Source organism: Anguilla anguilla, chromosome 9 (genome assembly GCF_013347855.1).
Source record: "Anguilla anguilla isolate fAngAng1 chromosome 9, fAngAng1.pri, whole genome shotgun sequence".
Taxonomy (NCBI): domain Eukaryota; kingdom Metazoa; phylum Chordata; class Actinopteri; order Anguilliformes; family Anguillidae; genus Anguilla; species Anguilla anguilla.
Genome location: NC_049209.1, coordinates 34,575,762 through 34,602,943, shown reverse-complemented (window position 1 = coordinate 34,602,943; position 27,182 = coordinate 34,575,762). Strand labels below are relative to the sequence as shown.

Here is a 27,182-nt window from a genome sequence, read left to right as displayed (position 1 = left end):
ACAATTAAAATTCCTCAAACAGAAACTGAACTTCCTGTTGTGCATGTGGGTATACTCAATTCAAATGCGAACATACTCAAAGATTCAAAATTATGTTGTTTTTTTTTTTTTTTTGAGAGTAATACTGCAGAGGACAGCATCAGGTCTTTATCATGATGAAGCCTCCAGCTCAGCACTGTGTGCAGACCTGTGTCCAGACAGTCTAGAAAAGCTCCACCCTTAAGAAGCACGTGTATGCTCAAGATAATAGCTCTGAATAATCCGTTCTGTACACATGTAAGGAGAGTATAATAGATAAAGAACTGGCCTTGTAACCTAAAGGTTGCAAGATTGATTCTCAGGTAGGACACTGCTGTTGTACCCTTGAGCAAGGTACTTAAACCGAATTGCTTCTGTATATATCCAGCTGCATGGATACTAGGTAAAACAAAACAATGCAAAAGCTGTGTAAGTCACTCTGGATCAGAGCTTTTGGGTGGCAGTGTAGCACAGTGGGTAAGGAACTGGGCTTGTAACCAAAAGGTCATAGGTTCGATTCCTGGGTAGGACACTGCCGCTGTACCCTTGAGCAAGGTACTTAACCTGAATTGCTTCAGTATATATCCAGCTGTATAAATGGATACAATGTAAAATGCTATATAAAAGTTGTGTAAGTCGCTCTGGATAAGATCGTCTGCTAAATGCCTGTAATGTAATGTGAGCACTGCATATGAATAAATCACAGCACACATAAATAAAGCAGGTGTTTATGGCAGAGTTAAATTGTGGTTTCTTGTGTCACTTTATTTAAATCTCTCTTGTCTAAAGGGACCCTCATCTTTGGTCACAACCCCTAAAATACAATGAAAACTCATTCAGATACATGCTCTAAGTTCGTCCCATCAGTCCAAGAGACAGCGGCAGCTCTTCAAGATGGTTGCAATATGCAACAATTACATCGCATTTAAAAAACTATCACTGCCCTCCAGCAGCAAAAACATTTTAAAAACGGGGTTTCCTGTATCAAAGATCCTACTGTTGACCAAAAAAATAAGTTATAAAAGAGGAAGTAGTGGTTATAGATGAGTATAAAAGGTTCAGGTGGGTTTCCAGACATTTTAAATCGATGACACATTGCTCCCTGAGACTTCCTGCTAAGGGGTGGGGCTTGTAACAGTTTCTGTGATCGAATAAGGCGGTGCGTTGTCTTTGAGCACCAAATTCATTCACCTCTACAAACGTTACAAGAGAAGTCAACTGGGAACACGCTAAACTTTTTAAAAAATATATACACACAGTGAGACGGAACGTAAGCCTGAACAAAAAAATCTAAATATAAAAAGTGGAGACTTGCTAAAACTCAGTGAATTACTAAATACTTACAGACTCAGGGCAGTGTTTCTTTAAAATAAGCTAAAATAAGAACATGGGCAAACTAAGCTGGCATTTAAAAAGGTTTCAGTGTGAGAGATCACAGCCCAGTGGGTAATTTGAGGTAGTTCAAACGCTGGGTGCGAGAGGGTGAAGTCTCCTCCCTGCCTGAAGCCTGGACTCTGCTCTCCACACCGGCGGGTCATCTCTGCCCCGCTCCAGAAATAGACACGATCGCATGCCATTACAGTGAATCGCACCCCTGAACCGGCCCTGCTTTCGCCACCAGACTTTTTGTTTTTACCCTGGTGAGTGTCTCGGTGCGATTTTCACCCTGCACTTTGTACCCTAAGAGGGCAAGTAGGAAACCCCAAAACGATGGAAACAATCACGCTTACGGCCCGATTTTTTAATAACGGGGAGTACAGTATGACAGTGACAGCTGGTGTAAATGAACCGACGGGGGAGGGGGGCGAGGGGGACTTTGCTTTTGGGAGGTAGCAAAGAGCGCCGGGGCGCAAAGTGGGGCGACTGCCGCTGATCTCACGCTCACCTTTGCACCCCGAAAACCCGCCAAATGCTTATCTGCGCTCCATGAAACCGCGGTCAATGGAGGCAGTCAGCCAACCGCGAGAGCACCGGCCACCTTCCATAGGATTCACGGCTCTCCTGGATGCAAAGGTTATCTGTGGGCTGTCCATGGACGCGTTGTAACCGTAGAGGAAGTGTACGAGGCCAGGGCTATGACTTCCTGATCAGCGACCGCGGAGAGCTCAAACCCCGGCACACAAACGCTCGGTCACCAGCGACATCCAAGAGCGGTTCACGGTCCGGTGAACCGCAGGCATGGAGCTCCAGAGGTGACATGGCCGGTGATGTCACAGAGGAGACGCCCTTGGGTTCTGACTGGAAGAGGAAGCTCGGGCAGTCCAGTGGGGGGTGGGGAGGGGGAGGGGGGCAGGATATGAGGGCTAACGCTTGCCGCTGACAGTTTGGAGCTTCTTCTGAGAGCGTTCAGAACGGCCCGCTCACCAGGTTCCACATCTCAAAAGGTTTTCAGTCTTCCTTTTGCTTTTCAGGTTTCAGCAGAGCAAACACGGACCTTTCTGTTAAACCCAGGACCATTAGACTAGAACCAGAGTCACAACACACCCCCCCCTCCCCCCGACCTCTACAGTGTTCACAAATCAGACACCAATTCCAAAGCAAACAGGATACAAGATATAACAAAGAAAACAAATGCCCAATCATAAATAACATCCACTGCACTAGTGACACTGGATTCAAGTAATCTGACTTCAAGTCCCTGATTCAACGTGGCTTGTGTAAACAATACTTCTGGTACGAGGATGAGCGAGTCTCACGGTCACACAGCGCATGAGTCTGTATAAGGCAGCAGCATCGGAGAATTCAAAACAAAAAAAGATTCAGCCAACGGCAAGAAAACCGAGACCTTCAGCCGCACTCTCAGGCCTCTTCCACGAAGGCTCCAAGAAACGGACTTTGAAGCGTTTCTGGAGGTTTCTTCCCACAGTCCTTCAGGCCCCTGCTTCCACAGGAGGGCCTTCCGAACCTTCCCAGGGGAGCGGGAGATTCGTTTGAGACGGCAGGATCTCAGAATTTCAAACGCCAGAACAAAGGGAGGAGAGGGACTTGCAGGCAATGTCAGAGGAGGGAGGGAGGGAGGGGCCCAGAGCTATCGGCTCTCACAGCTGGCCAATCAGAGCTCCCCACAGCATGTGGAGCTGCCCAATCACAGGGCAAGCAGAGGGAACGGAACTCTTCTGGATTTTCGCCCTCCTGATTGGTGAACATAAACATGTCCGCCGCAGTTTAAATAACTCCAGTGTCGCTCCTCGAAAATTGAACAAAGATTCCAGAGTGTGCTACAAAAAAAAATCTGTATTTTAAAAAATACAACCATATTATCAAAAATATAGCTCTAGTTTTCAGTCGTTTTTTTGTTTCGTCTTTTTTTTCAGAAGGTGGTGGCAGTTACGAGGTCCACTTTATCGGCGTTAAAGCGGTGTAGCGGTGTAGCGGCTTCTCGCGCGCGTCTACGTCAGCACGATGACCTGAGAGGGGTCCACCGTCACCCTCTCAGATTTCCTCTTGCGCTTCTGCCGCCTCTGCTGGAGGGAGGGGGGCGCGGGCCTGAGGCGGGAGGGCAGGGGGGCGCTGTCGGAGTGAGGGACAGAGCGGGAGGGGGGCGGCGGCCCCAGCCTGAGTCCGTCGTCCCTTTCCTGGCGTCACCTGTCGAAGCAGCCAGCGGCGAAGCCCGGGACCGAGCCCAGGTAGCCGCCGCCGCCGTAGGCCACACCCAGGCAGTGGCGCGGCTCGGCCGCGATGGACACCTGCATGGCGATGGGCCCCTGGAGGGGCAGCGAGCACAGCCCCGACGCCAGGCTCGGGTACGAGTGGAAGGCCCCCCCGGAGGCGGAGCCCGAGAGCGGCCCCGCCCCGTGGGGCTGGAGGTAGTCCTGGGAGGCCGCGCTAGGCCCCAGAGCCTGGGGCTCGCCTAGCGACTGCAGCCGGGCCGCGGGCACCGAGCGCTGGGAGAGGTGAGGGTGGGACCCGGTCTGAAAAAGCAGCTGCTGGGAGGGGGACGCCGAGGAGGAGGAGGAAGCTGAAGAGGGAGGGGGCGTGGCCTGAGAATGCAGCAGAGCCTGGCTGGAAAGAGGGCTGGATTTTGACTTGTTGGCCTCCTTCACGTCATTATCATGGGCCCTTCAGGAGAGAAATAAAAAATATAAAAACATCAACTCTACCAGGTCAGTTTATAGCATAAGGCACAATAACTGTGGACCACACAGCTTAAAAAAACCCAATAATATTTTGCAGGAGATGGGGCAGGGCAGGGAGAGTGGGCAGGGCTGGTAGAGTGGACGGGGCTGGTAGAGTGGGCGGGGCAGGGAGAGTGGGCAGGGCAGTGATAGGTATGCAGGCTCCTTACAGCAGCATGAGCTCGATGCAGCGGGTCAGGTGATCCCAGGTGTAGCCCGTCAGCAGCTGCAGCACCGAGTTCCAGCTGGGGGCGATCTGGAGGCAGATCCGCGAGGCCGCGATGCAGGCCGCCGCCACCTGGGACGGCCGGAAGCTCAGGAAGGCGTGGTCTGGAACACGGAAAACACGCACACGCAGACAAAGAAACACGCAGACGAAGACACACGCACACGCAGACAGAGAAACACACACACACAGACAGAGAAACACGCAGACAGAGAAGCACACACACACAGACAGAGAAACACGCAGACAGAGAAACACGCACACACAGACAGAGAAACACGCAGACAGAGAAACACACACACACAGACAGAGAAACACGCAGACAGAGAAGCACACACACACAGACAGAGAAACACGCAGACAGAGAAACACGCACACACAGACAGAGAAACACGCAGACAGAGAAACACGCACACAGAGAAACACGCACACAGAGAAACACGCAGACACAGACAAAGACACACACACACACAGACAGAGAAACACGCAGACAGAGAAACACACAGACAGGGAAACACGCACACAGAGAAACACGCAGACAGAGAAACACGCAGACACAGACAAAGACACACACACACACAGACAGAGAAACACGCAGACAGAGAAACACGCAGACAGAGAAACACGCACACAGAGAAACACGCAGACACAGACAAAGACACACACACACACAGACAGAGAAACACGCAGACAGAGAAACACACAGACAGGGAAACACGCGTGAGTGACTGTGACAGACCGGCTACACGGAGCCGTGTCAGCGTGTTATCACTCAACACCCAGATTAACTCAGCACCAACCTGAACACCTGAAGCCATGTGTTTACAGTTTACAGTGCACAGTCTGTGCTCACTTTTAACCTTTCACACACAGCCCATCCTGCAGTCTATGTATCTTCATTCAGACAGGGGGACAGCAGGGAAGGATACAGGTAGAGACTGGGCCCCAGTGTAGAATGTGCCATGACTAGGAATCGAACCGGCAGCCATGGGCAGGGTATATGGGGTGAGACACAGCATGACTTCCCTGAATTTGTGCTCAATTTAAACTGAGCTAGCACCCCCTCCCCCTTCACTCCTCCTCCTCCTTCTCTTTCACTCTTTCACTCCCCCCTTCCCTCCTCCTCTTCTCCCCCCCCCCCCCCCCTCAGACTCACCCTGCAGGGAGACCTCCAGGAAGTAGTGCGTGTACTTGTCCATGAAGGCTTTGGTCTTGGAGAGGGAGGAGAGGGGCCAGCCGTTGTGCAGGTCGGCCTGCTGCACGGAGGCCTGGAGGTAGTAGTCGATGAAGTGGGCGGGCGTGGGCATGCACAGGTTCCAGCCGAAGGTCTCCAGCAGCAGCAGCTCGGTGCGCGTCAGGTCCCGCTTGCTCAGCGCCAGGTTCAGGCTGCACATGAAGCCCAGCGCGTTCAGCTGCTCCAGCTTCGGCACCCGGTCCTCCTTCTCCTCAAACTTACCTGGGAAGGGGGGGGGGGGGGGGAGGGAAGAGAGGGGGAGAAGGGGGGAAAGAGGGATGGGGTGAGAGGAAAAGAGGGAGCGAGGGGGGAGAGAGCAGGAAAGGAGAGAAAGTGACAGGGAGAAAGAGAGGGAGAGGGAAGATTAAATAAATTACGTACACATCATGTCACATTTATCTACATCAGTCATACAGCCATACCTGCAGTGGCATACAGAGAGGGGACGCATCACACGCTAACATAGGCACAAACAAACAGCTTATAGGCACCAAGGAACATGTGGGAGGGGCAATTCGAGTTCACGCACAGTACGAGGTTCCTGGCCAAACGTTCAGTCCTCAAAATCCACCTCAATCCGGCTACCTACATGCCCTCTCCACCTCAGCATTCCCTCTCCACCTCAGCTGCCGCGCAGCGACCGCGTGGGCACAAAATGGCCGCCATGTATCGCCCAGGTGGGAGCCTCACCCCCACACTGCAACAAACTTTGAATTTGTGTAGGGTGCTACATCAATGAAATCCAACACAAAAGCTGAGGGAAGAGCTAGCATATGAGCTAGCGCACAAGCAATCGTATGAGTTAGTGCATGCGCTAGTGTATGAGCTAGCACACAAGCAATCGTATGAGCTAGCGCAGAAGATAGTGTATGAGCTAGCACACAAGCAATCATATGAGTTAGTGCATGCGCTAGTGTATGAGCTAGCACACAAGCAATCGTATGAGTTAGTGCATGCGCTAGTGTATGAGCTAGCACACAAGCAATCGTATGAGCTAGCGCAGAAGATAGTGTATGAGCTAGCACACAAGCAATCGTATGAGTTAGTGCATGCGCTAGTGTATGAGCTAGCACACAAGCAATCGTATGAGTTAGTGCATGCGCTAGTGTATGAGCTAGCACACAAGCAATCGTATGAGCTAGCGCAGAAGATAGTGTATGAGCTAGCACACAAGCAATCGTATGAGCTAGCGCAGAAGATAGTGTATGAGCTAGCGCACAAGTTAGCACATGAGCTAGAGCACAAGATAGCGTATGAGCTAGCACACGAGCTAACGTACGAACTAGCGCACAAGATAGTGAATGACCTAGCGCACAAGCCAGCATATCAGCGCCTGGCGCAGGCTACAGCGGCAGTAAATTCTGCAGCCGCCGCCTCGAGCTTCTCTCAAGCGTCAACGTCATTGGGAGGCGCGAGCAGGACTCCCTCAGGAGCCCGGCCTCCTGGTTTCTCCGCGGCTGTAGCGCGGGGAGGTGTGAGGAGAGAGGATCGACCGCGGCAGCATCACAGCTGAGGCGGAACACTGGCTGGGACAGGAGCTACTCCAGGGAGGCCGGGAATAACCAGGACGTGCCGAAAACGCCCAAAACCAAATCTGCACACATCCGCCGGCCTTCTCCACAGACAGACAGGCCAACAGGGAAACACGCCAAACCACAGACCATAACAGCAGCCCAGGAACACAGGAGGAGACAGCAAGAAATGAAATTATAGCGCCATGCAGATGAGCTGATCCCGTGACATGCAGATGAGCTGATCCCGTGACATGCAGATGAGCTGATCCCGCGCCACGCAGATGAGCTGATCCTGTGCCACGCAGATGAGCTGATCCTGCGCCACGCAGATGAGCTGATCCTGCTGGCGCTCACTGAACAGGAGCTGCAGCGGAATCTTGACTCACTGGAGCAGTTCTGTGAGACCTGGGCCCTTGCAGTAAACCAGAGGTGCCCAATCGTACCCAGAAAGAGCCGATGTGGGTACAGATTTTAGTCTTATCCCAAGACAGGCTATTTTTACACAATACGTTCAGCTGCTCCCGGTGTTTCTTACAGTTTTCTTAGTCCATCACGCAGCACCAGGGCAGGAATTTCACAGGGGCCATGGCCGCCATGCCCCGTCAGTTTGGCCTTATGCCCTTCAAAAAATGATATGCCCTGCGGCCACAGTGGCCTTGATGCCCCGCCCGCACTGCCCCACCTGATTTCGCCGTTTTCTCCTCTGCCTTTCCTACCAATACGGTTTTTAGACACCAAAGTCTTCTGTTGAGATTCTGAATTCTTATTGGGCAACATCAAGTGAAACGCTGCGCACATAACCAGTGGTGGGTTCGATTTCGAGCCTGGTCCGCTGGAAAACTGGGCTATTTATAACGGTAGTTATGTGTTCGAAAGGATCACACCAGCCATAGCGTCAACACAACGTCTGTTTACTTCCGCATTCACGACACCCACAGACAGAGCAACACAATTCAATAGCCATGTAGTTTGACACAAATTTAGAACCGGCCAACCAGGAGACTTAATCGAACTCATCCTGATGTGCCAATGACTGAGTGAACTTCTGAGAAGAGAAGGTCGACTGAGCTGAGGAAAGGAAGTTTGATAAATTAGTGAACGAATAAGACAAGAAACTCAACATATAATGTTACGCACTGCTCGCATATCGCTACAACAACGTTGACTTAGCTGACCCAGTGGCCCAAGAAGTGTTACGTGCCTGATGAGTATTATTGCCTAATGTTTGTAACATTAATGTTAACAAACGTAACGTTAGCTAACGCTTGCTAGTTAGCTGTCGATTCAATGTTATTTTTTATGTTAGGTAGGCTAACACCGGCAGCTGGCTTCATTACAACACCAACGTTGCTTTCATTCATTTTTTTCCCCAGCAACGGAGCAACCGTAATGCCGAACAAGCAGCGGAGGGAGACGATTCTGAAATACAAATATTATTAAATAAAATAAATTATTTTGTGAAACAAACAGCTTTTTTATTTATTCATTTCACTGATAGTTATACTATGTATTAAAAATAAAACCATCCTTAACCCTTAAGTTAAATTCATTATTTCCGTGGACTTAAAATCATTGTTTTATTTGATGGCCTTGCTGCCCTGGCATTTGACCTTTGTGCCCTCAAAAAATTGACTACACCAAAGGCCAAGTGGCCTTGCCCCTAAAATGATGAAATTCCAGGCCTGCGTAGCACTATAAATATTACTTGCACAATAAAATTCAAATTCTACCAAAACACCGATTTAAAAAATTCCTGGAATCAAATAAGGAATTGGTTAGATTTAGTGTAGTGGATGACTGTACCTGTCTGTGTCGCCCAGTTTCTCCTCACAAACTCAGAACAGAGGAGGCTGATCTTTAAGCTGACAGTATACTCAGGAGGAAGAAAGAACTTCAGGATTGAGAACCACCGGCGAACATGTGCATGAACACTGTTGTCGGTATACTCAGTGAGAACACCGCACCGTTTAAAGTCACTCCACGCCGCTGGGGCATGAATATTTATGAATAATTACGAGGCAGCTATTAACTGGGGCTGGAATCTCGCCCAGACCTCCGTCTCGCGGCTACGCCATGGATGTATAAAGAGAAGAGCTACGCGAGATCACAACACAAAACAAAAAGTTTAAAGTGTTTAAAGTGGCTTTAGTTTATCTAGCTATGCAAAAGAAGACAAAAAGGCGAAGGGGATGGTACGTTCGCCCTCTAAATCAGAGTAGGGCGGAGAATGGGGAGTTTTGTCCGTACATTCAGCAAATGCAGAGTTTAGACAAGGGGGTCCACTTTCTCTTATTTCCGAATGTGTGCTAGGCGTTTTGATGACTTGCTGAAACGAGTAGCACCATTCATAAAACATGCGGGAACTCACAGAATTCCCATCTCTACAGAAGAGAGATCGGCGTTGACTCTTCGTACAATAGCATGTGAAGTCTGCCCTCTGAACACTCAACCGTGACGTAACCAACCATGTGATATTTGGACCAATAGCTGAGAGGGGGAGGTCGGAGAACAAGAAAGAAGTTTTTCAAAAGTTCTCCCTGGAGGCTGTCGCACACTGCACCGTACAAACACACAACACCGCGTCTTTTTGTTCTTCAGTTGTTCTCATTGCTTCGTTTTGCTCAAAAAGTTCTACTTCTTACGACGTATACTGCCTGCTTTAACCATTAGACAAATAAGTTCCCCTCAGTTTCACAGTCAAGGTTGACAGCAGGAAGCTACCTGATACTGAAAAACAGTGACAGCTCGCTCTTCATCTACACACCACAGGTAGAGAGACGGAAAGTAAGGAAGAATTAGGAAAGGAGGGAGGGGAGAGAGAGGAAAGGAGGGAGGGGAAAGAGAGAGGGAGGGAGGGGAGAGAGGAAGGGAGGGAGGGGAGAAACCCAAAAAAAGGCTAGAGGGCAGGTAGAAGGAACAATGGGAACCCTTTCATTTCTGAGAGCTTTGACTAATGTCACCTCCTTCCTCTACCATCTCCAGCAGTCCAAAGACAGAGGAATGTGTGTGTGTGTGTGTGTGTGTGTGTGATGCTATGCTAAATACTCAGATTGTATTGAACAACCCTAATCCTCCACTCTTTTTAAATAACATGCACAAATCATTTTAGTTTTTCAGTAGCCTAAACTTCAAGAACATTCCAGATCTTTCCCCCCAGTGTTCAAGTTTACCCCACAATGCAATGCCCGCATGCATTTCTGAGAAAAACCCCTCAGACATTCCATTCCTTTCTGCGCATCTTGCTGGCGGGGTGTGTGTGTGTGAGTGAGAGAGAGAGTGTGAGAGTGTGTGTATGTGTCTGTATGTATGTGTATGTGTGTGTGTGTGTGTGTGTATACGTGTGTGAGAGAGAGTGTATGTGTATGTGTGTGGTGTGTGTGTGGTGTGTACGTGTGTGAGAGCGAGTGTATGTGTATGTGCGTGGTGTGTGTGTGTGTGTACGTGTGTGAGAGCGAGTGTATGTGTATGTGTGTGGTGTGTGTGTGGTGTGTGTGTGGGGGGGGGTCATCCTGGGATCAGAGAGCAGGTTGGGGCTAAGAGGTCACGGGGGTGTAAAGAGGAGGACACACACCTTCCAGGTGTGCAGCGGGGCCTCCTATACAGCCCAGAGAAACCTGAGAGGAGCCCGTCAGCCAGCTGGAAGACTGCCGTTACCACCCCTCTCTTCCCACCCCCTCTCTTCCCATCCTGTCTCTGGAGACCTACCTGCACATGCCCTATCATCCTATCCCTCTGACTCCAATTCAAACCGACATACTGGCGTAATATTGCGTAATGACACACAGCAATACAAACAAACACATACTCCACTACGATCTCACACTCAGGCTCTCTCATGCGCATACCTACATGAAGTAGGCTGCATGAAGTTTATTCTTTTTAAATCCGCTGTTTTATCTGCATCTATTTATGTTCCACACCCGCTGGCGAACAGCACGGGCCCCGGAAGTGCTCGACGAGAGAGCAACGCTCACACAAAAAAACGTTATCATTTTTCCCTTTTTCCCCCAAAAATGGAGGTAGAACATGAAGATATGCAACAGGAGCCCTGGGGGGGGAATTTCCTCTTCCTTCCTAAATTCCTTTCATTTTCTTGCTCTCCTTTCACTGGAGGTGTTAAATTGGTCACAGCTAAATCCTCGACTCCTTCGCAGTACCCCTCCCCCCCTCCTCGCCCCACACCCCGCCCCCCCCAACACTTTGTCCTGGAAGCAGAATGTCCGGCCGCACCGGAATGCCCCCACAATGCTGGCCCCCTGACCTTTGACCTTTCCGGTTCATGCTTGGGTGCTCAGAGAGGCCCCCTCTTCAGGGGACCCCCAGATCAGAAACCTGGGGGGTGTGTGGGGGTTGGGGTCCCCAGGGGGGGACACTTCACTACGGGCCAGGCAGGGAATAATAATCACCCCCCCCCCCCACCCACCTAAAAATCTCAGACTATGGCCTTCCACCACCAAAATCACAGCTTTACAGAAAACTGTTTTGCTTCCTATCGTTTAAGAACGTTAACAATTGCTCACACTAAATATTTTATACCTAAAATAATCGTCGTTAGCAATTGCTTCAGAAAATAATAGCTATGAAACGCAATTTTGCGACCAAAATAAACTTTGTTGGTGTTGTGGTTTTTGGTTTTCAGTGTACTAATTACATTAAGTGGCGGTAACAACAAACTGATTTCCCTTCGGAGATGAATGAAGTATCTATCTGCTAATCTTCTTTGGTTTAGATTAGATTAGATTAGATTCAACTTTATTGTCATTGCACAGAGTACACGTACTGAGACAACGAAATGCAGTTAGCATCTAACCAGAAGTGCAAAAAAGCAGTAAAGTGCAGTTTAAATTCTTCAGTTGTTATCCAGAGTGAAGAAGGTAGGAATATGCCAGTGAAACCCAGGTTGCCTGCAGCATATTTTTACCTGTCTGAAGTCAGTTAAGTCCACTGCCTTATCATTAACGCCCTGCAAAGGGCTTTCAGTCCACCTAATCTACATATCGGGGTGACCTGCAGAGCATTTCTGCTCAAATACGCACTCCCCCCCCCCAAACACATGCCCAGGCATCAGCGACCAACCCGACTCTGAAGCTCCGATTTCCCCAAACTCCAGCGTGAAGAGCTACAGGCTAATGGGATTACCTTTGCCTCAGGGTCGCTTGTCTAAATGTGGCAAACGCATAAATGTGGAAGGTGAAATGTGTAAATAAAAAAGAAAACTGATTAACCATTTGAAGAGGAGGTTTTTTGGAATGTTCTTTATTTTCAAAATTCTACGTCAGTGTTCTAGAATTTATTTCATGGTATTTACACGCATGTATTTCTCAGCTGTGGGTGGGGGGCACTGTATAAACTATAACCCCCCCTCCAATGTGCCTGGAGGGTGTGATCCCCAGTCACGGAACTTTCTGTACAGTACCATCTCTATCTGATTACCCTCTCTGCCTACCCCGTCTGAATAAAGTGCAAAAATACACAAGGTGGGGTGGGGGGGGGGGGGGGGGGGGGGCTAAACAGTCCACTCTCCTTCAAAAAAAAAAAAAAACAACTTAATAAAAACGCTCACTTTGTAGGGCCTCTTGTGGCACAGCCCGTGGGGGGCGCTATGCTCAATGCGAGCTGCGACGTCGGCGATTCGAACCCGACCGCTGACCTTTGTCACACGTCTCTCCCTCTCTCTCCATCTAATTCTTCTGTCTCTCTACACTGTTCTATTAAATAAAGCTGAAAGAGCCCAAAATAATATATAAAAAATACAAAAAATGCACACTTTGTTGAAAATGGTTTGGTCTATGCCTCTGGTCATTTGCATGTTACCCAGACATGACAGAGAGACAGCTGGAATATCTGTGTATGCGGTCTTAATTAGGCACAATATGTACTCCACACATCAGCTAGAAAACCACACTGGTATCAGCACTGTGAAAGCACCACAGAGTTCATGAAAAGCACGAAGCATGGCGCATTTGTTAGCGATATGTCACACACTGGGAGTGAACGGGGAATTCAGGAAGCAGTCTCATATGCGCTGACCGCTGGAAAATGTGAAAGCCCGCAGGCTGGTGGCAAAAAAAGTAAAATAAAATCAACACAACTGCAGCCTGAACATCCAGGAAAATGTATGCGCAGATCTGAGTCATTATCTCTGCAGCCAGAGGGAATCTGAGAGATTAATGCAAGATGAGTCAGTTCAGCTCTGATACTGCTGTGCCCCATTCCAAAACACACAGCACTGCTGTGTGTGTGTGCTTGTGTGCGAGTGTGTGTGTGTGTGTGTGAGAGAGAGAGGAGAGAGTATGTGAGAGTGTGTGAGAAGGGGGGGGGCTTTTGTTTGGCTCTGGGAGCATATGGCAGAAGGCTGAGATCACACAGCCATGCAGCTGGTCTAGCACAGTGAGAAAGACTCTCTTTACAAGCCTTTCACACACACACACACACACACACACACACACACACACACACGTATGTACACACATATGTACTCACACACATGCGTGTGCACACAGCTGTTGGTCCAACACAAAAATATACACACACAGAGCCCTCCATGTTGAGACCTTAGCATTTGTGCTGGTAGTACCTGCTGCATCACATGACAAACTGTGTAACTGACACTAAAACAAAAGTCAAAAACAACAATCAGAGAAGGGGGTGGTATGAGCGAGGAACAACTGACAAGGCGTGAGCCATCCCAACATGCACTTCAGCTGTGAGGTCAGTCTATTCCTGTGCCCATAAACTCTAGCCACCCACTTCCTGCCCCCAGAATGCTGTGAGCAGAATGCGTTTCTACCCACCTTCTCCCAGCTCCTCTCCCTGCTCCTCAGGACTGAGATAATTATGCCCCCACAAGCAGCGGGTGTCTCACCCTGCTCGGGCAAGGCATAGTCACCCACTACGAGCCAATCATGGTCCAGAGAGAGGTCATCATGCACTCGGGCTGACCAATCAGAAGCAGTGTGTGTTTCCCTGGCTCAATCTGGGCACACTGACCCAGCAGGTGCCAATCATGGTCCTGACTGAGATAATTATGCACCCAGGCTGACCAATCAGAAACAGCTGGTCTTCCCCCCATTCTATCAGGGCACAGAGTCTCCCCCTCCCCCTTATAAAACAGGTTATAGGGGAGTCTCCCCCAATGTATGGCTTACGGCCAACGCACCCCCAACACCAGGACTCTGCAGCCCCTCAGCGTAAAGCCACACATCCTCTGACGAAAAGCGACTTTGTAATCGCCTCCATTTATTTCAATGGGAGCCGATTTTTCACGCCCGCAAGGAATGCTGGGATAGTTGGTGATGCGAGGCAAGCTGGTGGAGCGACTCGGAAGGACGAGGAACATGGGACGATAACCAATCATATTAAAGATCTGATGTGCGAACTGTCTCTAATTTCAAATTCTATTTCCCCATTCCACATAGTTCTGTTAAGGAGTTAATAATTGCAGTGCGGGGATTTCCAAAATATACGATCAATACACATTTAAGGAACACTGCTTTAAAAATAAAAAATGCCCACAAGCAGCCAACTCTGGGAGGCGATAACGATGCCAGGCGATCTCGTCAAAGGATGTGTGGTTTCACCCTCAGACCCCCACAGCAACCTAATCACAGACCCCCCCCCCCCCCCCCCCCCCTCCCTCCCCTCTCCCTCCCCTTCCTCCTAGTCACAGTAAATTAGCCGTTGAAGCCCGAGCTGCTTTCACAAGGTCAGGGTGTGTACGGCGAAAACACAAGAAGCCAACCGTCATCAATTAGCATTTTTGCACTGTAAGCAACTCTGGATAACTGCATCGAATAAATTAGTGTAATTTAATGTGCTACAAGGTAGATCATCACAAATCAGTGGCTGTGCATATAACGACCACTACACAAATATAGGCTAAATACAGCAGACTACACAAATATAGGCTAATACAGTTAGCGCCCTCTGTACCACATGGTCACAGAGGTCAATGGTCACTGTATAATGTAGGCTAATACAGCGGTAGCCTCTGTATCAGTAATGGAGATCACTGGTCACTGTATAATGCAGCATAGACATGTACATTTGTACTCTACACTCTAAGGATCTGTGGTCTCTGTCACAGACAGTATGGAGACCAACCAGCAGTTCCTGCTCATACAGACGGCTAGTCTTTACCAGCAGCCATTAGCATAGAACAGAGGGTTTAGCGCTCTGCCCGCGCTGTACAGAGATCAGCAGTTTCCACACGGTACCGTTCAGGGATCAGTGCTCTCGCTGAGCTGTGGTTCAGGGGTGGGGGGTGGGAGACAGAAGTCTCGGTACGATTCGGTACGGGGGGGGGGGGGGGGGTTGAGCCGGCTGCGGAGCGCGCGCGGAAAACGCCGAGCTCAGCTCGCTCCGCTGGAAAAGCCCATTCCCGGAGCACATAGCGACAAACCGCAACCCGCCAGAAATCTCACATTCCATCACCCGTTAGCTCCGCACACCGACCGCCTCACACAGAGGGAGTAAGAGCAGGAGAGTAACACAGCTGTCTCTACATCATCTCTCTTCTCATACACGTATATTTATAGATATATAGATATACACAGTGCGCTGCGTGATTTTTGGGACAAAGACTTTTGTTTTTCTTGATTTGGCTCTGTATAGAAAGTGCTGTAATTCTTACAAGGTGAAACCAAAGTGCACAAAGTACTCTTGAACAAAAGCTGAGACTGCACTTTAACCACATGTTTAACTACATGTGAATTGTTTTGATTACAATTCTAAAATGGTGGAATATGGAGCAAACTCAAGAAAAAAAAATGTGTCTTTGTCCCAAAACATTAGAGCTCAATACATATTATATATTCAAATATATCCTATTAACACAACCCCTACCTTTACCCTCTCTCCAAAATAGCTCCTTAAACTCCAATCATCTGACCCCCTCCCACACACAAAGGCATCCCCCTCCCCCCTGTCTGAAGTCTTTATGTAGGTCTCTCCGTCTAACGGCTTCATTAGATTAATTACCCGCTCCTCAGCCCAGCGCAGACGGGGAAACCGGCAGCCATTTAGTCAGCCGGCAGGGCCAGACGACAGGAGTCACATGACCAGCAAGCGACTTTCAGCTGCGCGGATACAGAAAAAATAATAAACTCCCCGACTTCCATCCGCGCCGAAGAACAAACTGCCAGACTTACATCTGCCAGACAACACTCTTCATCCGCGTTTACAAACTCCGCGACTTTCATTTGCGCCCACAAACTGCCCGACTTTTATCCGCGTGGATAAACAAACTCCCCCACTTTGCTCTCTACGCTTGCTCCGTGCCTCTTGGACCGCTCCCGAGCGCGTTCATGAACCGGTCTGAGGCCATCGCCATAACCGCGCGGTCCTGAACCAGAGAGAGGCTGCGAGGTTTCACTGTAGTTTGGCACGTGTCAGATTAATACGTACATTCACTAAAGAGAGGCCCCCCATTCCAGGAGAAATATATAACTAAGATTTGTATCCACTTGCACAGCTCGATATTTATATATCTACACAATTTAGGATAAGTGCTTTCCTCAACTGCACACCAGACACTACCCCAGAGGGTATCACAACCTGGACGCAATGTATGTATGCCCAAGTACAAATGCATGCAACACTCAGAAACACAAATACATAAATAATACAAAATCAAAACAGAAACAGTGGTAAACCATCGCTATTTTACATTTCCATGGATTCCCCACAATACAATAACGCATATGTCCCCCATTACCGCTATCCACACAAATATCTTTCATGCAGCAAAAAGGCTGGCTTTCACTGATTAACCTAGCAACTGCTTTCAAATCAGTCCCACTGTACTATACGAGTGCTGAAACTAATGTAAATTAGGAAGTAGGCTGAAATATGAGCCAACAACCAACGTAATTCTGTACGTCCGATTCTTCAAAACACAGATTCTCTTTCACAGGAAATAATCCGCCCAGTGTACAAGCACGGAACAGTGAAAACCACTAAATTACACGCTCGTTCTGCAATGTTTTCCTGACAATCTTCCCATTCTTTCGGTAGCATAACTGCAATTTCATTCACATTGATGCGGTTCGCCTGAGCCCACACTTGCCCCCTCCCCACCGTGCAGTTATCCTCAAGCAGGACTGTGGGAAATCCACCCCCTCCCCCCCCCCCCCGAGAGTGTACATGTCATAATGTCCCTCTGTGACTCGGAGGTCTAGGGGCGGGCGGAGGGCAGGGTTCTCCTATGTGCACAGCTGTCGGGCGGCACAAAGGAGCGAGCCGACAGCGTGCATTGTGGGCCGTGTGCGCGACCTTTTCAGACGCGCACGCAAACGCTGGCGAAGCCACACGCTGAGCAATGAGAGCTCGCTGGCAGCACCCGAGCTGGCCAAGACATTTTTAATTTATTATTATTTATTACCCTTTATTTAAGCAGGTAGTCTCATTAACATCTCAATAACAAACCCTTTGAGGGAGACCAGGCCAAGACAGCAGCCAAGGCAGTGTCAGTACAAAACAGTAGGATACATATGACATATAAAAACCTACAGTTTTAAACAGCTTTGAGAAATAGAAAGAAAAAAAATGGTTTGCCTCCCAGCACATCACCAACGAACATGCAAGACACTTTAAACTGGGGGGGGGGGGGGTGTGATTCAATGCGTAAGCCCTCTGATTCAGAGATAACTGAAGGACAAACCAAGGGCACAGATCTCATTCCAACTTTCAGGGGGGACAACAAACAGGAAATTTTCTTTCTTTTTGGGGGAAGGGGGGTGGGGTTAACAGAACCACCCAATAGAACATTTAAAATTGGGGGGGGGTGTCCTCAGTGTCCTCGGTGCCCCCCCCCCCTCCCAGATCTACATCAGTGGGGCAAAGGCTTCCTCAGCACTGACAGAAACACACCGGTCTCAGTGTTACATGCCAGTGCGTCAGCACAGGGGAACAGCCCCAGAAGAGACGCAGGTAAGCGGGGACACACGGGCGAAACAGACCAGGTCTGATGCAGCCCTACATCCACTCCAAAAAGCAGCTGTAAAACCAGGAGTCCAGATTAGCAGAACGGCCTGTTCCCTCCTTCAGCCTCTCTCTCATATTAGAAAAACTGTGGTTTCTACGGTTACCTACAAGAGTGCGGTTGTGCACGGGCCTAATATACCAGCAGCGCTGAACATTCTAGAACAGGAGATGTCAATCGGTTTTGATCTGGGGACCCCCACCCAGGCTCAAAGGCATCCCAAGGACCCCCATCATAAGATAAAACGGGTTATATTTAACAAAAAGGTTTTTAAAAGATCACAAACCAGGGGACACTGCCTCAGTGCACAGTGCAGTCGCTAACAGGACTAAGAGCAGGTAGGAACACTGCCTCACACACAGTGCAGTCGCTAACAGAACTAAGAGCAGGTAGGAACACTGACTAACACACAGTGCAGTCGCTAACAGAACTAAGAGCAGGTAGGAACACTGCCTCACACACAGTGCAGTCGCTAACAGGACTAAGAGCAGGTAGGAACACTGTCTCACACACAGTGCAGTCGCTAACCGGACTAAGAGCAGGTAGGAACACTGCCTCACACACAGTGCAGTCGCTAACAGGACTAAGGGAACACTGCTTCACACACAGTGCAGTCGCTAACAGGACTAAGGGAACACTGCCTCACACACAGTGCAGTCGCTAACAGGACTAAGGGAACACTGCCTCACACACAGTGCAGTCGCTAACAGGACTAAGGGAACACTGCCTCACACACAGTGCAGTCGCTAACAGAACTAAGAGCAGGTAGGAACACTGACTCACACACAGTGCAGTCGCTAACAGAACTAAGAGCAGGTAGGAACACTGCCTCACACACAGTGCAGTCGCTAACAGGACTAAGAGCAGGTAGGAACACTGTCTCACACACAGTGCAGTCGCTAACCGGACTAAGAGCAGGTAGGAACACTGCCTCACACACAGTGCAGTCGCTAACAGAACTAAGAGCAGGTAGGAACACTGCCTCACACACAGTGCAGTCGCTAACAGGACTAAGAGCAGGTAGGAACACTGTCTCACACACAGTGCAGTCGCTAACAGGACTAAGAGCAGGTAGGAACACTGTCTCACACACAGTGCAGTCGCTAACCGGAGTCGCTAAGAGCAGGTAGGAACACTGCCTCACACACAGTGCAGTCGCTAACAGGACTAAGAGCAGGTAGGAACACTGTCTCACACACAGTGCAGTCGCTAACAGGACTAAGGGAACACTGCCTCACACACAGTGCAGTCGCTAACAGAACTAAGAGCAGGTAGGAACACTGCCTCACACACAGTGCAGTCGCTAACAGGACTAAGAGCAGGTAGGAACACTGTCTCACACACAGTGCAGTCGCTAACCGGACTAAGAGCAGGTAGGAACACTGCCTCACACACAGTGCAGTCGCTAACAGGACTAAGGGAACACTGCCTCACACACAGTGCAGTCGCTAACAGGACTAAGGGAACACTGCCTCACACACAGTGCAGTCGCTAACAGGACTAAGGGAACACTGCCTCACACACAGTGCAGTCGCTAACAGGACTAAGGGAACACTGCCTCACACACAGTGCAGTCGCTAACAGGACTAAGAGCAGGTAGGAACACTGCCTCACACACAGTGTAGTCGCTAACAGAACTAAGGGAACACTGCCTCACACACAATGCAGTCGCTAACAGGACTAAGAGCAGGTAGGAACACTGCCTCACACACAGTGTAGTTGCTAACAGGACTAAGGGAACACTGCCTCACACACAGTGCAGTCGCTAACAGGACTAAGGGAACACTGCCTCACACACAGTGCAGTCGCTAACAGAACTAAGAGCAGGTAGGAACACTGCCTCACACACAGTGTAGTCGCTAACAGAACTAAGGGAACACTGCCTCACACACAATGCAGTCGCTAACAGGACTAAGAGCAGGTAGGAACACTGCCTCACACACAGTGTAGTCGCTAACAGGACTAAGGGAACACTGCCTCACACACAGTGCAGTCGCTAACAGGACTAAGAGCAGGTAGGAACACTGCCTCACACACAGTGTAGTCGCTAACAGAACTAAGGGAACACTGCCTCACACACAATGCAGTCGCTAACAGGACTAAGAGCAGGTAGGAACACTGCCTCACACACAGTGTAGTTGCTAACAGGACTAAGGGAACACTGCCTCACGCACAGTGTAGTCGCTAACAGGACTAAGGGCAGGTAGGAACACTGCCTCACACACAGTGCAGTCGCTAACAGGACTAAGAGCAGGTAGGAACACTGCCTCACGCACAGTGTAGTTGCTAACAGGACTAAGGGAACACTGCCTCACGCACAGTGTAGTTGCTAACAGGACTAAGGGAACACTGCCTCACGCACAGCGAAGTCGCTAACCGGACTAAGAGCTGGTAGAAGCACTGTCCCAAGTACAGTGAGGTCACCAACCGACCCAAAAGGGAGTGGGACCTCACGCAGCGGGGGCACTCACTGGCCAGGAGCAGGCAGGACAGGGCGATGATGTAGAGCTGCTTGACGGCCACGTCGTAGTGGTCCATGAACAGGTCCAGCAGGTACACGGCCAGGTGGCGCGCCGTGGGGCACAGCTGGTAGCGGTTGCTCAGGATGGCCAGCAGGTCGGCGAAGTAGCGCCGCATCCCGATCTGGGGGGAGTGGGCGCGGTACGCCGGCAGCTTCAGCTCCTGGAGGGGGGGGGGGGGGGGGGAAAGGAAGAAGGGAGCAGGGAAGGTAGGGAAGAAGAGAGAGAGTAACATTAGCGACTGCAGCCAGATGCAGTTTGACTGAAAAACTGGTCACTGTATCACTCATCTGCATGAGAATTCATATACTTGGGTGTACATAATGAATGGTGTGTGTGCCCTGCCATAGATTTGTGACCTGTCCAGGGTGTGTTCCTGCCTCTCGCCCCATGCACCCTGGGATAGGCTCCAGTACCCATGACCCCGCGCAGGATAAGCGGGTATAGGTAATGGATGGATGGATGGCTCACAGGAGAATAGTATGAATACAACAAACCAAAAACACAAAATACACCAGTCAGACGCGAGCACCAGACCCTGGCGGACGTGAACGTTTGTGCTCTGACTGTGATTGTGCTCCAATGACTGTTTCTGATGAAGAGGCTGTGGATGAAGAGGCTGTATTTCCACTCTCACAAGACATTCAAGGCTTTTTTCCATCACCAATGTGCCACATCCAGGACAATCAAAAGGCACAACCCCTATTCCACACTCCAGTGCGATTCAACAATTCAGTTACAAGCCACACGCATTTGAACAGGCCTGCCTGAAAATTCCAATGTACAGATTTATAAGGAGGTGATTTTTTAAACCATGAGCTGCCTGGCGATGAAGAAAGAGTGAATGTCCAGAGGTGCGGTGGGTACACTATCCGCGCTGATGGTGTGGAGCAGGGAAGCCTTTCTTCTGTGCGTTCAAGAAACTCACTGTTCCATCACATTTATTTCAAATCATCGCAAATTATCAGATTCAACAATTTGAACTAATTACAGTCTTTAGCTCGTAGGATTGGTTTAAACGAGCCACCAAATAACATCAATCGCTATCTCTACCCACTATTAATTCTCATTATTATACAGCAGCTTTGCAACACATTTCCTATTTCATTACCGTTTTAAAATATGAATAGAGACCAAACAACATAAAACAATTAAATGATTACATTTATCTGGCAAACTCCATCAATAAAACCAAGTAATGGACATTTCCCTGGCCTTCATCCCAGCTAGGATCTCTGCTCTCTACAGTCCATCTGCTGTTATGAGGAGGGGGGAGGGGTTTAGAGGAGAGGGGGTGGGGCGGAGCTAGGCAGGACCCATGGAGGGAAGCCCATTATGGAGTTACTCTGTAACCGGGCATCCCTAAATGTGTGCCCTGATTCAAACAGTGGGACGTCCGCAGAACATTACCAAACTCATCACCGGCACAGCTTGGCCACCCTCAAATATGATTACAGGGGAATGCGTTGGTTGGGGAGGGGAGGGGGAGGGGGAGCTGGGCGATGGGGGCAGTGTCGGTGACGTAATGAGCAAGCGGCTAATAAAAGAGAGAAGATTAATCTATGATCACGCCATAAAACCAACTGATTTTATCTGCTTTGAAATGAACCAATTATAGAAATTTATCACTGTTTTAACACCTTAAGTTTCTAAAACTTGAAAAAAAAACATTTAAATATGAAGCAGCAGTCAGTTTTGAATTTCAGTTTGACATACATCACCACCACACCCTGCTCGGCTGCCTGAAAGTACATCCCCGCTATCACGAGTTGCATCTTTGGCGGGCGGGGGGAAAACTTTAGCGGCCGGTCGTTAAACCGCGTGCAAGGCCCCATGGGCCTGGGAGAGTGGCCCATCGCTCTTACTGGGAACACTCCCAGATGTAGCCGGACAAAGACGCAAGTCAATTTGCCATTGTGAAGGAGGGGGGCATTCCTAATGACAAGAATGACCTTTTTCTGCAGGAGACAGCTGCCGCAACTCTATACACCCCCCCACTCCGACCCCACCCCGCCCTCGCCATGCGAATCCCCAATGGACAATCCCTGTCAAACAGCAGATATTTGCCTTTCAATGAACGAGAGGAAATTTAAATCAATGCGGAGGAGTAAACCCAGTTTCTCTCAGCTGATCCGAACCTGTTTCACGCAGCGTGAAAATGACAAAGCACGCATCAGATTAAAACGGAGCACAAAAACCCAGCTCTCAAACGCTCGAGCGTACGTATGACCGCATGACCACCCCGCAAGCCTGCCAACAGACTTCTATTCATCCACAGCGGAAAATCAGAATACAAATTATGTGGAATTAATGCAGGAGAACCACCAGTTTTGAGATGGTATTATTTTGCATGTCCAGATGCAAACATCAAAAATTAAAAATCTGCCATGAAGGAAAGGAACCACAAGGGGAGTGCCGTACCGGACTACCGCCTGTTCCTCTGACTGACCCTAAAACACAAACAAACAGATTTGTGATGTTTGATTTGCACACATGTAAATGTGTCTTTATCAGATGAAATGGGGGCACAGGCCTCATTTAGGAGGCACAGCCTAATCCAGAAGCCCCTAATTCCCGCCAGGGATCCCAAAACGCCCGACAAGCCGCTAGGCTAGCATCCGCCTGTTTGAGCGCCTCAATCTGGAGAATGGTGCAGAGAGACACCATTTTGTGTTTAACAAGACCAGGTTAAAACCTAGTATATGGCTGGACCTAACAGTGTTTCTGCTAGGATTTTTTTCAGCAGCGGGGGGAGAGGGTTTTGTTGTACCTGGGTGGTGCGTGCGTGCCACCGGCGTCGCAGTGAATATCAATAGGTCATTTAAAAATATAAAATAAGATAACACTTGACTGCAAAACAAACTTTAGAACGTATTTATTGACATCTCCAATCACAGCATTATTCTGCTGTCCGTCCAGTAGAGTGCAGGCAAGCCTATGTTCACATCCAAAGAGAGCTGCTCACCAGCCACTGATATTCATTCAGCAGTCCACCCGTCACTTCATCAGAAAAGTAGACCTTTGGCTGCCGGGAGATCCATCCTGTTAAGGCACTGCTATAGTGAACGGATATTGGCCCCACAGTCTGGTGTCTGTTAAAGCACTGATCTAATGTTTGGATAGGCCCTACAGTCTGGTGTCTGTTAAAGCACTGTTCTAGTGTGTGGATGGGGCCCCACAGTCTGGTGTCTGTTAAAGCACTGATCTAATGTTTGGATCGGCCCTACATTCTGGTGCCTGTTAAAGCACTGTTCTAGTGTGTGGATGGGGCCCCACAGTCTGGTACCTGTTCAGAATACAGCTCTACTGCACGGATGGGCCCCACAGTGTGGTATCAGTTAAGGTACTGTTCAATTGAGTGGAAGGGCCCCATGGTCTGGTATCTATTAAGGCACTGTTGTACTACATGGATGGGCCCCGCAGTCTGGTTTTGACATTGAGACAGTGCCGAATGTGGCCAGCCGCCTTGCAGGGTACCGCATTAGCATTGACAGGGAAGAGAGGGATTCAGTCGGCCATGGCAACAGTGATTCACCACACCCAGCAACCCCAGCTGGTCAATCGGGCACCCGCAGATCCACTCATTAACCTGCATGTGACGTGTTGCCTCCCGACTCCAGTGAACAGTGGTGAAGCCAGGCATGGCATCGCATGCTTCTGAGGAGAGCACATGCTAATCTGCTCTCTCCTGTATGAACAGTGGAGCTTCCAACAACGAGCACTGATATACAGACAAAACTGGCCATTCCAGACTGCAAATAAAAAGCTGAAAAAACAACAACAAAAAGAGAAGAGTACACCCTAAATACATCTGGCACGGATGCGCTGCAGGCCCCAAACTAAACCAGAAGAGCCACTCGTGTGCAATGAGATGGGCACAACCCTGCCAACCGTGACCCTTTCCCCCTGAGCGACTCCAGAGCTCCAGCTCCAGCCCACTATGAGCTGTCCAATGAGGCTGCAAGTGTAGCTGGCGTTTACCACATACCGAGGCTCGTCCCGACACGAACACCACCGCTTTAGCGGGACAAGCCACCCAACGCCCGCGTGGAGGGCATCATCCAGGGAGATCTTAAAAACCAGCGGCGCCAGGTCACGTGTCACGGAGGTCCGAGAGCATGCAAGTCTTCATTCCAACCAATCACTTCACCCGCTGATTTCACTAATTATAACACACCGTCAACCAGAGAGGCAGGAACTAATTACTGAAATCAGCAGGTGAGAGATTGGTTGGTAGGAAACCCTGCGTACCCTTGGCCCTCCATGGCGCATGATTGGGCACCACTGCTCAAAACAGAGAGAGGTGGGAAGGTTCCTCTACAGCTGGGACGGTTCATTGCTTGCCAGTGAGTTTTCAGTTAGAGTAACAAAGATGACAAGTCTCCACAACAGAATAAAAAGTGTAATGAAAATCAATGATTCGTTTGCCGTGGGGATCAATTGTGGGGCTACAAAGGTGTTGTGAGACTGCATTGATACCTGAAGAAGATAAAAGGGAGTTCTGTGGTAAAGACCAGCTTTACAGACCATTCAGGTTAGATTGATCCTTTCCGTTCCAGTCCATGAATCCTTTCAATAGCCTATAACATAATTAAACAGTGACCGTGTACCTACACCCTGCTACTGTAAGGCTCTTTTTTAAGAGACAGTGATAGTATTTTCCCCAAGACTTTTGCCTGTGCCATACCCAAAAACCATACTTGTATGATTACACACAGAAGAAAAGGTACTTGACCAAGATGCAATATTTCCAATATATTGGCGGCAGTGCCTTGAATGGGCTGTGATCAACAAACAGATTTCAAAAACACTAATGCCAAGACTGCCAAGAGTCATCAAGCGCATAGAAACGCAGATCCACAAACTGCACCGAGTAGGTTACTCTATTCGGGCGGCTAAAAATCGACACACACGTAAGCAGTTCATTATCAATCAATTCGCCTATGCGTCGCAATCGCGCCCATCTCTGCTCGAGGATGAAGTAGCCTATCTGAATGAGAGAGAGGTTTTCAGAGTGGCCTTGCGACATGTCACACCTCGGTGTCAAAGAACGCTTCCGGTCAGCTAAAGTCAAGCAACTTGGCCAACAACATTAAGCAAACGCGCGTTTATTGAAAATAAAATCGAATAATGGCACGCTACAATTCGCTTGGATCGGTTGATTTCAGCGCGCGAGATCCTGGAAAAACATGCTGAATCTGCATTCGCAGCGCGGTCTCACCTTGATCCGAAGCGCCTGATGGATATCCGCCGCTAGCTGGCTTTTCCACCACTGCCCGTCCGTGTCCATCTTTCCCATCCAGAAGATCCGCGCTGGACGAACTATCCTGCGGGAGGATCGGTGACCGCAGCGGGTGTCAGATTGAAAAATTTCCAATGGAATTAGTCAGTTAAAACGCCCAGCGCGTAATTAATTGATGGATTCAAGTGCATAATTGCTCTCATTAAAACTAATCACGATTTAAAGTGTCGCTGCGGTTGAATGCGCTGGGGGCAAAACCGAGATACCCCAACCCCCATAGACTTATTTAAGGTGTGGAAGCAATCTGTTTTTAAAATGTATGAAAACAAACTACAGATAAATCACAAATGCAGTTCAAAAACTAACAAACGATTATTTCAACGTGCCCGACCTTGACAGCCAAGAAGCACACCCCAGATATTTTTTTAAAGGGACCTTCCCTAGACCCTCCTTAAGCATAGGCTATTCTCCAACTTTTCTCCACGTTTATCTGTTTGCAAAAGTAACTTCATTCTTGCTGCGGTTATCCATAATTCTTGGTTACCAACTTTGCTTTGGTTTGCAATCGCGTGAAGTATGCAATTTCCCAACACAATAGTGGCTCTACGTTAGCTAGCTAGCGAACATTCTCTCTACGAAACATGCATCGGTCCATTTTATGTCCACGCGTCTGCTGTTGTTCGCTACAAGAATCTTCAAGTCAACGCCACGAGACGGTTATCGTTACGTTATGGCCAGTAAGTGTTATTTTCTCATTCGTCCAAATGGCCCTTTGTTATCGGACTTCATTGCAAGGGAACAAATTAAATTCAACGCTCCCTCCAAATAGAAAAAACAGTTGCACTGCTGATAAAATGAGCAACATTTGTACAGCGCACCCTCGCCTTACCACTGACACAGAAGCGCTCCCGGACCCCTTTGTTTCACACCGACAACATCCTGAAACGATAAATCCCTCGACGGGAGTTTCTTTCCACTATTTACTTAGGAAAATACCCAAGAGGACACGCGTTTCCCTAGACACTCACAGTCCCAGCACTCTGCAACAAAGGTATCCGTCAGTTTTTGAATATTTTCCACATTCCACTCCCTGTAGTCCCCTTTCGATGGAATGGTTGTAGATAACGCTGCCCGTGTGCTGTAGCGGTGAGGAACTCCAGGAGATTTCTGAACCCCCAGCACGGAGAACGACAGGACAGTGACACGGGTCTGGGACTTGTAGTTCCCTAAAAGGACTACAACAATCTCTTTCTGAGAATGCTTTTTGAATCTGTCTACAATTATTTCGTAAGAAATGTTCAATTTTCTTGCGGAGTATGGCAGAATTGTTCTA

General features: G+C 49.1%; 1 protein-coding gene across 2 annotated transcripts; it reads right to left on the bottom strand.

The window, feature by feature from the left end:
* Positions 1–730: 730 nt before the first annotated feature.
* LOC118236341 (cyclin-J-like) lies at positions 731–27,140 on the bottom strand. Of its 2 annotated transcripts, none has more exons than XM_035434625.1 (6): positions 26,878–27,140; positions 25,829–25,934; positions 20,560–20,770; positions 5,516–5,815; positions 4,304–4,463; positions 731–4,077 (listed from the first exon to the last, which is right to left on the bottom strand). In XM_035434625.1, the coding sequence occupies exons 2-6, from the start codon at positions 25,904–25,906 to the stop codon at positions 3,600–3,602; spliced, it is 1,227 nt and encodes a 408-aa protein (XP_035290516.1). In that variant the 5' UTR covers positions 25,907–25,934; positions 26,878–27,140; the 3' UTR covers positions 731–3,599. The 2 variants fall into 2 exon arrangements, with proteins under 2 accessions (XP_035290516.1, XP_035290517.1); XM_035434626.1 differs by lacking the exon at positions 26,878–27,140 and adding an exon at positions 26,739–26,875.
* Between the last annotated feature and the right edge of the window lie 42 nt (positions 27,141–27,182).